Raw genomic sequence first — 13294 nt, forward strand, 5'->3', positions numbered from 1 at the left:
GGTCTCCAGGATCACGCCCTTGGCTGCAGGCAGCGCTAAACCGCTACGCCACCGGGGCTGCCCTTTAGTTTAAATTTTAAAAAGATTTTATTTGTTTGTTCATGAGAGACAGAGAGAGAGAGAGAGAGAGAGAGAGAGTCAGAGACATAGGCAGAGGGAGAAGCAGGCCCCATGCAGGGAGCATCATATAGGACTCGATTCCAGGCCTCCAGGATCACTCCCTGAGTCGCAAACACTCAACCACTGAGCCACCCAGGCATCCCTCTTTTTTAAAATTTTAAGCAAGAAGTTTATTTAAACAAGGCACTTGACTTGAAGAGAAAGCTACCTCGGATTCATTTCTTTTAGAGTAATTTATCTCTACTTAAAGACACTTTGTCCAACACGTAATAGCTATGTACAAAAATTTTTATAAAATTGTCCTCAGTTTTACAATGATAAAAGAGAAAAATTAAAGTTTTCCAATTTGAACTAAATATGCAAGCATTTTTATATTGTTCTTTTTTTGTTAAACAGTGAGAACAAAATAACTTACTAAAATATAAAGTTAAGATCCAAATGAGAGTGCCACTAATGGAGAAAGGGGGTATTTTCAAAGAACCAGTATTTTTCCCTATCCCATCTTTATTTGATGTTGATGAAGACATATCATTGGCCATTTAGGTTTTTTTTAAAGAAGGCAATGTGTTTGTGTACAATACACAGTTACTTTGTGTACAATAAAGGAATGGGGAAGAGGAAAATGAAAAATTAGAGAAAACTGTACTGTAGTAGTCAGGATATAGTGGAATCAAATTGCAGTTTTCTTTTTCTTTTTTTCTTTTTTAAAGATTTTATTTATTTATTCATGAGAGACACACAGAGAAAGGCAGAGACATGGGCAGAGGGAGAAGCAGGCTCCATGCAGGGAGCCCAATGTGAGACTTGATCCGGAACTCTGGGATCAGGCCCTGAGCCAAAGGCAGACGCTCAACCGCTTAACTACCCCAGGCGTCCCTCAAACTGCAGTTTTCTAATTGAGAATGGCTTCTTGGTCTGGAAGAAGAGAGTTCTGAAGTAAAGTAGCAGATTCCCTTTTTAATAGATCCCTCCTGTCTGTCTGCTACTGGACCATATCAGTTGTATCTTCATCCTCCATTTCCAACTGTGTAGGTGTGTCTGTTTCATTGATTGGCTGCCCATCAAATCGGAATCTGATCCATCTCATTGACAAACTCTGTCATTCACAATATGCTTTCAATAGTTCACTGAGTGGTGTATGCCTATTAATCTTAATTAATAGGCACAGAATCATCCTACCCCACCACCTTCAAATTAATATGATTGCTGCTTGCTGCTCTTTCTCTTTTTAAAAGATTTTATTTATTTATTCATGCGAGACAGAGAGGCAGAGACATAGGCAGAGGGAGAAGCAAGCTCCTCACAGGAAGCTCGATGTGGGACTCGATCCCAGATCAGGATCATGCCCTGAGCCAAACGTAGACGCTCAACCGCTGAGCCACCCAGGCATCTCTGCTTGCTGTTCTCAATCTTGACTCCTTCCTTGGGCTTTTCATCAGCCATGTCAAGTGCCAGAATGCTCTCAGTTGCTGCTTCCCAACAGAGAGGTACCAGGTCACACCAATTGAGAACACAAGCAATACCAGGAGCAGAAGAATGAGGCAGCAGCAGTGGAGGAGCTAATGTTACAATTTTCATTTCAGCTATTCTGATAGATGTGTAATGATACTGCATTGTAGTTTTAATTTACATTTCCCCAATAGCTTCTGGTGTTGAAAATATTTCCATGTATTTATTTGCCCTCTGTGTACCTTTAGTTAAATGTCTCTTTATGTCTTTGCCCAGGTTGTCATTGGGCTGTTTGATTTTCTGCTATTGAGTTTTGTCTGTTATATATTCTAGATACAAGCTGTATGTCAGATATGTGCTTGCAATAATTTCTCCAAAATTTGTAGCTTTTCTTTTCATACTTTATTTATTTATTTTTAATGTTTTCTTCCTGTATTTTTTTTAGAGATTTTACTCATTTATTCTTGAGAGACACAGAGAGAGAGAGAGAGAGACAGGCAGAGGGAGAAGCAGGCTCCATGTAGGGAGCCCGACGTGGGACTCGATCCTGGGTCTCCAGGATCACGCCCCAGGCTGAAGGTGGCACTAAACCACTGTGCCACCGGAGCTGCCCTCTTTTCATACTTTAAATGTGATATTTCACAGAGTAAAAGTTTTCTTAAGTTTTTTCATTTATTTTTATTTTTAAATTCAAATTCAATTAGCCAACATCTTAGTTTCAGATGTATAGTTCAGTAATTCTTTAGTTACATATAATACCCAGTGCTCATCACATCATGTGCCCTCCTTGATGCCCATCACCCAATTATAGCTCACCCCCAACATATTATCACCCCTAACATATCTCCCCTCCAGCAACCCTTAGTTTGCTTCCTATAGTTAAGAGTCTCTCGTGGCTTTTCTCTCTCTCTGATTACTTCCCATTCAGTTTTCCTCCCTTACCCTGTGATCCTCTGTGCTGTTTCTTATATTTCGCATAAGTGTGGAAACATTTTTTAGTTTTAATGAAGTTCAGTTTATCAATTATTCCTCTTCTAGATTGCTTTTGGTGTCATATCTAAGAATTCTTTGCCTTCCCTTAGAGCTTGAAGATTATATGTATATTTAAGTCTTAGAGTTTTATGTTTTTCTTTGAAGTTCATGACCCATTTTGGGTTTTTTTATTTTTTCAGATTTTGATCCACTATATTTTTGACATTTTGTACCTTTCATCTTGTGACTTATTCATTCCATGGCTGGAAGCCTGTATACCTCCTACTCCTCTCATGATCCATTTTGGATTAATTTTATTATAAGATGTGAGACTTAGGTCAAGCAAGTTCTTTTTTTTCTTGTTCTTGTTGTTGTTGTTCTTCTCCTCCTCCTCCTCTTCCTAGTCTTCCTCCTCTTCTTCCTCCTCCTCTTTCTCCTCCTTCTTCTTCTCCTCCGTCTTCTGCTCCTCCCCCTTCCCTCCTCCTTCCCTTCCCTCACTTCTTCTCCTCCTTCTTCTCTCTTCCTCCTCCTTCCTCTTCTTCTTCCTCTCTCCCCTCCTCTTCCTTTTTCTTCTAATGCTGTTTGTAAACCTTTTCTCCTTCTCTTCCTCCTTCTTTTTCTACTTCTTTTTCCTCTTCCTCTTCTTCCACTTCTGCTTGTTCTTTGCCTAACAAAGTCCAGTTGCTCCAGCACTGCTTATTATCTTTTCTGCATTTGTGTTTGCATTTTTGTCAAAATTCAGTTAGTTTGACATATTTTCATGGGTCTATTTTTAGATTCTTTATTTTATTGCATTGATCTACAGGTCTATTAATCTGTCTATAACACAGTCTTGATTTCTGTAATAAATCTTAATCTAGAGTACACTGATTCCTTCTACTTTTTTCTTTTTAAAGTTGCCTTAGGTATTGCAGTTCCTTTGCCATTCTGACATTCTAATCTTTGCTGGAATTTTGGTAGTAATTGTGTTGTCTTTATATTAATTTGTGGGAAATGAACATTTCCTTATGATATGCTGAGTCATCCAATTCATGAACAGAGTATATCTCTACTCTGTTATTTGGAATTTCTTCAATTTCTTTTATCAGTGTTGTGTAGTTTTCCAAATACAAGTCCTGTATATATTTTGTTACATTTACATCTAAATATGTTTTCTGAGCTAATGTAAATATATTATATTTTAAATTTAATTTTGGTGTTTGTATTTTCATTATTAGTATGTAGGAATAATTAATTTTTTGTATGTTTATCTTGTTTTCTTTTTTGTATGTTTTTGCTTTCTGTGATGTTGCTGAACTCACTTATTCTAGGAGTTTTTATTTATTTATTTATTTATTTTGATTCCTTGGGATTTTAATGTGCACATCTGTGTCATCTCTAAGTAGGGAGAGTTTTATTTCTTTCTCATCTGTATACCTCTTTTTTAAAAAGGTTTTTTAATTCATTTATGAAAGACACAGAGAGAGAGGCAGAGACACAGGCAGAGGGAGAAGCAGGCTCCATGCAGGGAACCTGCTGTGGGACTCGATCCTGGGACTCTGGGATCACACCTTGGGCTGAAGGCAGAAGCTTAACCACTGAGCAACCTGGGCTGCCCTGCAAATGGCAAGATTTTATTCCTTTTGATGACTGATTTCCTGTGTGTGTGTGTGTGTGTGTGTGTGTGTGTGTGTACCACATCTTCTTTATCCATTTATCAGCTGACAGACATTTGGGCTCTTTCCATAGTTTAGCTATTGTTGATAATGCAGCTATAAACATTGGGGTACATGTGTCCCTTCGAATCAGCATTTTTTTATCCTTTGAGTAAATACCTAGTAGTGCAATTGCTGGGTAGTAGGATAGTTGTATTTTTAACTTTTTGAGGAACCTCCATACCATTTTCTAGAGTGGCTGCACAAGTTTGCATTCCCACCAACAGTGCAAGAGAGTTCCCCTTTCTCTGTATCATAGCCAACATTTGTTGTTTCTTGTATTGTTAATTTTAGACATTCTGACAGGTGTGAAGTGATATTGCATCATGGTTTTTAAAAAAATATTTAATTAATTGAAAGAGAGAGGGAGAGAGCATAAGCAGAGGAGAAGGGCAGAGGCAGAGGGAGAGGGAGAAGCAGACTCCCCACTGGGCAGAGAGCCCTATTTGGAGCTCAATCCTAGGACTCTGAGATCATGACCTGAGCTGAAGGCAGGTACTTAACCAACCAAGCCACCCAGGGGCTTCTCATCATGGCTTTTCAAAAAAAGTATGTATGTATGTATATATGTATGTATGTGTGTTTGTTTATTTATTTATTTATTTATTTATTTATTTATTTATTTATTTATTTATTTTAGAGAGTAGAGGGTCGGAGCAGAGGAAGAGGGACATAGAATCTCAGTGAGGAGCCTAATACGGGGCTTAATCCCATGACCCTGCGATCACTACCTTGACAGAAACCAAGTGTCAGATGTTTAACCAACTGTGCCACCTAGGCACCCCTCATTGTGGTTTTGATTTGTCTGTTATATATTTTATCTCTAGCTTTTATTTTTGGTTCTTTCCTATTACTTCCATTTCTCTGTTTACATTGCTCACCTGTTCTTACATGCTGTCTGTCTATTCATTTGAGCCCTTACCATATTATTCATAGTTGTAAATTCTTGGTCTGAAAATTACAATATCCTTGTCATGTTGAGTTCTGATGTTCACTCTGTCTCTTCAAAATGTGGAGTTGTGTTTTTGTTTTTGGCTTTTGGTATCACGTGTACTTTTTTTTGATAGCTGAACAGATGTATCTGGTACAAGGAACTGATCTAAATGGGCTTGCAATAATATGGTGGTGAGGTATTCAGAGAGGGAAAACATTCTATATTTCTATGATCAGGTTTCAATATTTTAGTGAGCATATGCTTCTGGGTTGTGAACTATGTAACTTTTCTCACCATCTCCAACCTTTAGGTAAAACGGAATAGCTACAATGCACTGGGGTTGGATATTTTCCTTTTTCCTCATGGAAAACTAGAGCCTGCTGGAGTTGGGTATTTTTCTTCCTGTAGGACAGATAAGCTCTGATAATAACCCAACAGGTTAGCATCTCACTAAAGTTTTCCCTGACGGAAGGTTTTTTAAAGAACAGAATGCTCTGGATACTTCAAAATGGTTCCTTTTGCCCTCCCACTGCCAGAAGCATAAGGGGATTTTTCTCTGTTAATTACTGTGGGAATCTGGTCATGTTCCGGGAGATAAATCTCATAATTTTGTTGGAGTCCTCCATGACTGCTTTTCCCTGGAGTTTGCAACTGTCAGACTTCTCCACACTGAGCTTCCAGTGACTAATCAATTACACTTCAGATTTTCCTATTCCAGCACTGATTACCACAGTGGTTTTTGCTCTTGAGTCTCTGTACCAGTAAGCTATACTCTCTGTATCCCTCCGTAATTCTCTAATCTTGAGGTCACTGATTTGCTCTGTATCCTCCCATCTTCCCATCTTTTACACATCCCAAAGAATTGACTTTCCAGTGTATTCATCTTTTTATTTAAGATGGAGCAGTGATTTCCAAGCTCCTTACATTCACAACTAAAAACTGGAAGTCCTTGCAGTATCTTTTAATAGAAAATATTTTCAATTTTAATGAAGTCTAATTTGTCTTTTATTTGGTTATTTAATTTTTTAAGATTATTTATCTAAGAGAAAGCGTAAGCAAAAAAGAGCACGAGTGGGGGAGGGGCAGAAGGAGAGGGAGAAGCAGACCCCTCCACTGAGTAGGGAGCCCAATGCAGTCTCAATCCCAAGACACTGGAATCATAACCTGAGCCAAAGGCAGTTGCCTAAATGACTGAGCTGCCCAGGTGCCCTCTTTTATTGTTTATGCCTTTAATATATCCAAGAAATCACTGCCAAACCCAGTGTTATGCAGTTTTTCCCTTATGTTTTATTCTAAAAATTTTATAATTTTAGGTCTTATATTTACATCATGGATCCATTTTTTAAAAGATTTTATTTATTTATTTGAAAGAGAAAGAGAGAGAGAGAGAGTGAGAGAGAGAGAGATCATGAGCAGAGGGGAAGGACAGAGGGAGAAGAAGATTCCCTGCTGAGCAGGCAGTCCAATGCAGGACTCAATTCCAGGACCCTGGGATCACGACCCGAGCCAAAGGCAGGTGTTTGGCTGAGCCACCAGGGTGCCCACTATAGATCCATTTTGAGTTCATTTATGTATGTAATGTTAGGTAAGGATATAACTTCATTCTTTTGCATCCTGTTTTCCTAGCACCATTTGTTGAAAGACTCTTTTCTGCCACCAAATAGTCTTGACACCCTTGTTGAAAACCATTTGACCTTATATATGAAGACTTATTTCAGAATCTCTATTCTATTCCATTGGTCTATATGTTTGTCTTTATGGCAATACCACACTATTTCAATTACTGCAGCTTTGTAATAAGTTTTGAAATTAGCACGTGTGAATCCTCCAACTTTGTTCTTGTTCAAGATTGGTTTGTCTCTTTCTTTCAAAAAATATTTTATTTATCTATTTGAGAGAGAGAGAACAAGCAGTGGGGCAGGGCAGAGAGAAAGAGAGAGAGAGAAGCAGACTCCCTGCTGAGCAGGAAGCCCAATGTGGGGCTCCATCCCAGGACCTGGAGATCATTACCTGAGCCTAAGGCAGACCACCCAGGTGCCCCTGTTTTGTCTGTTTGAAGTCCCTTGAGAGTCCATATGAATTTTAGAATGAGATTTTTCTATTTCAGCAGAAAGTATCATTAGGATTTTGGTAGGGATTACCTTAAACCTGTAGATCACTTTGTGTTGTACTGACATCTTTTGTTTGTGTGTGTGTGTTGTACTGACATCTTAACAATAATGCCATTCTTTGTTTCTTTGTTTCATTCTCTCTCTCTCTCTCTCTCTCTCTCTCTCTCTCTCTCTCTCTCTCTCTTTACAGAGAGTAAGATGGGAGGGGGAGAGACAGTGGGAGAGGGAGAAAAAGAATATTTTTTTTAATGGAGCTTATTTTTATTTTATTATTTATTTTTAAAAAAGATTTTATTTATTTATTCATGAGAGGCAGAGGCATATGCAGAGGGAGAAGCAGGCTCCTCAAAGGGGGCTCAATGTGGGACTTGATCCCGGGACTCCAGGATCACGCCCTAAGCCAAAGGCAGACACAACCACTGAGCCACCCAGGCGTCCTGAGCTTATTTTTTATTTTTGTTTTTATTTTTATTTTTAATAATAATTTATTTTTTATTGGTGTTCAATTTACCAACATACAGAATAACACCCAGTGCTCATCCCGTCAAGTGCCCCCCTCGGTGCCCGTCACCCATTCACCCCTCCCCCCCGCCCTCCTCCCCTTCCACCACCCCTAGTTCGTTTCCCAGAGTTAGGAGTCTTTATGTTCTGTCTCCCTTTCTGATATTTCCCACACATTTCTTCTCCCTTCCCTTATATCCCCTTTCACTATTATTTATATTCCCCGATAGGCACACAGTGAGAGAGAGAGAGAGAGAGAGGCAGAGACACAGGCAGAGGGAGAAGCAGAGGGAGCCTGATTCAGGACTAGATCCCAGGACCCTGGGATCATGGCCTGAGCCAAAGGCAGATGCTCAATCACTGAGCCACCCAGGTGCCCCTATTCAGATTTTTTTTTAAAAGACTGATTTATTTTAGAGAGAGAGAAAGAGTGTGTACATGAGTGAGGGGAGGGGCAAAGGGAGAAAACCTTCAAGCTGACTCCTTGCTGAGCGCCATGCCTGATGCAGGCTCCATCCCACCACCCATGAAATCATGGTCTGGGCTTAACTGACTGAGCTACCTAGGTACCCCGGGTCTATTCAGATTTTATAGTTATCTGCCCTGTGGTTACCATGGGCATTGCATTTAATATCTTAAAGTTATCACACTCTAATTTGAGCTTGTAACAGCTTAACTTCAATAATATACAAATACTCTGCTATTTTAACAGCTCTGATAACAAATTTTCCAGACATTATACTGTTTATTTTTCCCTTGAGGATAGTATTTATTTTCATAATCACAACCATGATAATGTAGTCCATGATTAAGTATTGTTTTAAGATTCAATTAAGTGTCATCTGATTATTGTGAATGACATTTTTCTAATGTTAGGAATATCTTCAAATTGAACAATTTTCATAAAAATAAAGAGGATGAAACATTAAAACATGACTGAAATCATAAAGATCATTGTAGTTTTCAACATTAGAGCTTGATAATTGTGAAGTTTTCAGTTAAATATGGATATGTTATGAAAGGTAAAAAAAGGGGAGCCTGGGTAGCACAGTCAGTTAAGTGTCTGCCTTTGGCTCCCAGGGTCCTGGGATTGAGCTCTGTATCAGGCTCCCTGATCAGCAAGGAACCTATTTCTCTCTTTCATTCATTCTTCCCATCACTTTTCTCTCTCTCTCTCTCTAATAAATAAATAAAATCTTAAAAAAATAAAAGGTAAAATAAGCTTTAAACTGTAGAAAACAAAGTATATTTAATTAAAAAGTTTTATGTTTGAAATATTTGAATGCTAGTAAATTGTGGTTAGCATTTATTCTATGAATTCTTCATAGTAATAAAATGCATAAAAGGAAATTTGTACCCCATTGAAGTAACTTGCACATTAAAATATTGACAGTATTGTCTAAATCTACTGGTGTCTTTAAAAGTTCCAAATTCTGAATTTACTTCATTTTAAGAATAAGAAGATATTGGTGTATCTTATATTGCTCTACCTTTGTAGTGAAGTAATTACTACATTGGAACTACTATTAAAATTCTAAGCTGTTTTTTTAAAAAAAATACTGTCATGTTTCATCTACATTTTAATTATCAAGTTAACAATGACTTGGGCTTTATGATTATGAAAATATATTAATCTTTATTAATATTAATATCCTTAAATATCCATGGTACTTAAAGCATAAATGTTAAGGCCATTCTTTAAAAATTAACTAGTGATGGTTTATTCAGATCACATTTCTTAGTCAAATTTTGATGTAACTGTGGGGTTCTTTTTTTAAAGATGTTATTTATTCATGAGACACACACACACACACACACACACACACACACACAGAGGCAGAGACATAAGCAGAGGGAAAAGCAGGCTCCATGCAGGGTGCCCGACATGGGACTTGATCTTGGTCTCCAGGATCAGGCCCTGGGCCAAAGGCGGCGCTAAACCGCTGAGCCACCCGGGCTGCCCCTAAATATGGGGTATTATAAATTGGACTGAAGTTGAAAGAGAAGTTTACTAATAGGCTATTCTCAAATATTTTTTTCTGGAAACCTAATCCTCACATTAAATTTATGTTTAAAATTGTGACTACAGATTATTATAAAATTCTCAGACGTGTACTTGATATTGAGTATTCATATTATACTTACTGAAATATGACGTCTTAATAAGAAAAAAAGTATTTTTTTTCTGAAAATTTAATGTACGAATAAGGATCCAATGGACACTAACTGAATTTGGAAAAGTGACTTTTGGAGGTCAAAGTTATTATTCAGCACTTAGATGTTATATAAGAAGCAACAAAGGGAAATATCCCAAATATCATCATTCTAGGATTTCAAGTATCAAAAAGTAATATCGTTGTTCATTAACGCTGAGAGAATTTTAAATGTATTTATTTGAAATTTGAAAAAATTCTAAAAATTTCATCTATAAGTTCCTGGTAGTGATATCATTAAAAAAATTAACACCCAGATATCCTAGAATAAGTTGAACTTTAGTGGTCAAAGTGACTTATTTTAAAGCTCCAGTATTCAGTTACAAATATTTATATGAGCTGATAAATTGTTTTAAATAAAAAGATGTGTAAGGTTCTTTGTGCATATCTTGATTTTCCCAAAATCGAATTGTAGTATCTTTGTTATAACAGCTAAAGGACAGTACTGAATTACATATTCTCAAGTGAGATTTGAAGTGTACCAGTCTTCAAAAAAACATAACTGAAAATTATTGCATTGAGTAAATTGCAAATATATAGATTTTGGAAATCAAAGCATGAATCTAAAATCTACACCATTAGCCACATGATGTCGCTGTATACCACAAAGTATTGTCGGCGTTAATGTACAGCTCACCAAAAACTAAAGGAGGAAGCTCCATTTTGTCACAGCCTGAGAGACGACAAAACCGGCTGGGAGATACATTATTCAAGATATAAAGTAAAGAAAGTATGATTTTGATGTGAGAGAGCGGTACCAAAGGTGTAGTGGTTTTGCGATGCTGTTTCCTAGGCAAGGAGGCAAGGGATGCCTGCGTCTGCTGCTCTCAGTTCTGTTCCTCGAAGCCTGGAAGGCGGGGAGCGGCCAGGTCCGCTACTCGGTCCCGGAGGAGGCCAAACACGGCACCTTCGTGGGCCGCATCGCCCAGGACCTGGGGCTGGAGCTGGCGGAGCTGGTGCCGCGCCTTTTCCGACTGGCGTCCAAAGGCCACGGGGACCTTCTGGAGGTAAATCTGCAGAATGGCATTTTGTTTGTGAATTCTCGGATCGACCGCGAGGAGCTGTGTGGGAGGACTCTGGAGTGCAGCATCCACCTGGAGGTGATCGTAGACAGGCCGCTGCAGGTTTTCCATGTGGAGGTGGAGGTGAAGGACATTAACGACAACCCACCAGTTTTCAGAGCGAGAGAACAAAGGTTATTTATTCCTGAGTCTAGACTGGTGGATTCACGTTTCCCGATAGAGGGCGCTGCTGATGAGGACATTGGTATCAACGCTCTTCTAACTTACACCCTCAGCCCCAGTGATTATTTCTCTTTGGACGTACAAGCAAGTGATGAACTCAGTAAGTCACTTTCACTTGAATTGAGGAAACCTTTGGACAGAGAAGAAACACCAGAACTTCATTTATTATTGACAGCCACTGATGGGGGCAAACCAGAGCTAGAAGGTAGAGTTCAACTGCTGATCACAGTGCTGGACGTTAATGATAATGCCCCATTGTTCGCCCAGGCTGTGTACAGAGTCCATTTATTAGAGGGTACAGCAAATGGAACGTTAGTGACTACACTAAATGCCTCTGATGCCGACGAAGGTGTAAATAGCGAAATTGTCTTCTCCTTTGGCAGTCATGTTACAATAAACTTTCAAAAAAACTTCAAAATTGATTCCAGCTCAGGAGAAATTAGGCTAATTGGTAAATTGGATTATGAAGATACAAAATCCTATGAAATTCAGGTAAAAGCAGTTGATAAAGGAAATCCTCCAATGTCGAATCACTGCAAAGTTTTAGTAAAAGTGCTGGATGTGAATGATAATGCTCCACAATTGGCAATCACACCTCTGTCTTTGCCAGTGAGAGAGGACACTCCACTGGGAACCGTCATCGCCTTCGTCTCTGTATCCGACCGTGACTCTGGCGCCAACGGGCAGGTGACCTGCTCACTCACACCCCAAGTCCCCTTCAAGCTGGTGTCCACCTTCAAGAATTACTATTCGCTGGTGCTGGACAGCGCCCTGGACAGAGAGAGCGTGGCGAACTACGCTCTGGTAGTGACCGCACGCGACGGAGGCTCGCCTTCGCTGTCGGCCACGGCCAGCGTGTCCGTGGAGGTGGCCGACGTGAACGACAACGCGCCGGCATTCGCGCAGCCCGAGTACACGGTGTTCGTGAAGGAGAACAACCCGCCCGGCTGCCACATCTTCACGGTGTCGGCGCGGGACGCGGACGCGCAGGAGAACGCGCTGGTGTCCTACTCGCTGGTGGAGCGGCGCGTGGGCGAGCGCGCGCTGTCGAGCTACGTGTCGGTGCACGCGGAGAGCGGCAAGGTGTACGCGCTGCAGCCGCTGGACCACGAGGAGCTGGAGCTGCTGCAGTTCCAAGTGAGCGCGCGCGACGCGGGCGTGCCTCCCCTGGGCAGCAACGTGACGCTGCAGGTGTTCGTGCTGGACGAGAACGACAACGCGCCCGCGCTGCTGCCGCTGCCCCTGCCCCTGCCCCTGCCCGGGGCGCGCGGCGGGGGCGGCGCGCTGAGCGAGCCGGTGTCGCGGGCGGTGGGCGCGGGCCACGTGGTGGCCAAGGTGCGCGCGGTGGACGCGGACTCGGGCTACAACGCGTGGCTGTCGTACGAGCTGCAGCCGGCGGCGGGGGGCGCGCGCAGCCCGTTCCGCGTGGCGCTGTACACGGGCGAGATCAGCACGACGCGCGCCCTGGACGAGGCGGACGCGCCGCGCCAGCGCCTGCTGGTGCTGGTGAAGGACCACGGCGAGCCGGCGCTGACGGCCACGGCCACTGTGCTGCTGTCGCTGGTGGAGAGCGGCCAGGCGCCCAGGCCGTCGTCGCGGGTGTTGGCGGGCGGCGCGGGCGCGGGCGCGGGCGCGGGCGCGGGCGCGGGCGCGGGCGCGGCGCTGGTGGACGTCAACGTGTACCTGATCGTCGCCATCTGCGCGGTGTCCAGCCTGTTGGTGCTCACGCTGCTGCTGTCCACGGCGCTGCGGTGCTCGGCGCCGCCCAGCGAGGGCGCGTGCGGGCCGGGGAAGCCCACGCTGGTGTGCTCCAGCGCGGTGGGGAGCTGGTCGTACTCGCAGCAGAGGCGGCAGAGGGTGTGCTCTGGGGAGGGCCCGCCCAAGGCCGACCTCATGGCCTTCAGCCCCAGCCTGCCTCAAGTTCCAGGCTCCACAGAAGAAAGACAACAACCCTCAGAATCAGAACACTTAGGAAAGGTGAGTCTTTCCTGTCAATTCTAGAATTTTTCTATATCCTTTATTTATGATTCTATTATTTTGAATCAGAGCTTTGCCC

At 41.8% G+C, this 13294-nt stretch overlaps 1 protein-coding gene and 1 pseudogene across 1 annotated transcript in view; one reads left to right on the forward strand and one right to left on the reverse strand.

Moving 5' to 3' along the window:
• Positions 1 to 1077: 1077 nt before the first annotated feature.
• On the reverse strand, positions 1078 to 1563 carry LOC144313398 (small ubiquitin-related modifier 2-like; annotated as a pseudogene).
• A 9060-nt stretch (positions 1564 to 10623) lies between these two features.
• LOC144313986 (protocadherin alpha-C2) overlaps positions 10624 to 13294 on the forward strand; it is a 187483-nt gene continuing 184812 nt past the window's right edge. Inside the window, exon 1 of the mRNA XM_077897549.1 lies at positions 10624 to 13215. Within this exon, the coding sequence (XP_077753675.1) occupies positions 10774 to 13215 (2442 nt within the window). The 5' untranslated portion in view covers positions 10624 to 10773. The remainder of the gene's footprint in view (positions 13216 to 13294) is intronic.

The sequence above is a fragment of the Canis aureus genome, chromosome 5, assembly GCF_053574225.1.
Source record: "Canis aureus isolate CA01 chromosome 5, VMU_Caureus_v.1.0, whole genome shotgun sequence".
In the NCBI taxonomy this organism is placed as follows: domain Eukaryota; kingdom Metazoa; phylum Chordata; class Mammalia; order Carnivora; family Canidae; genus Canis; species Canis aureus.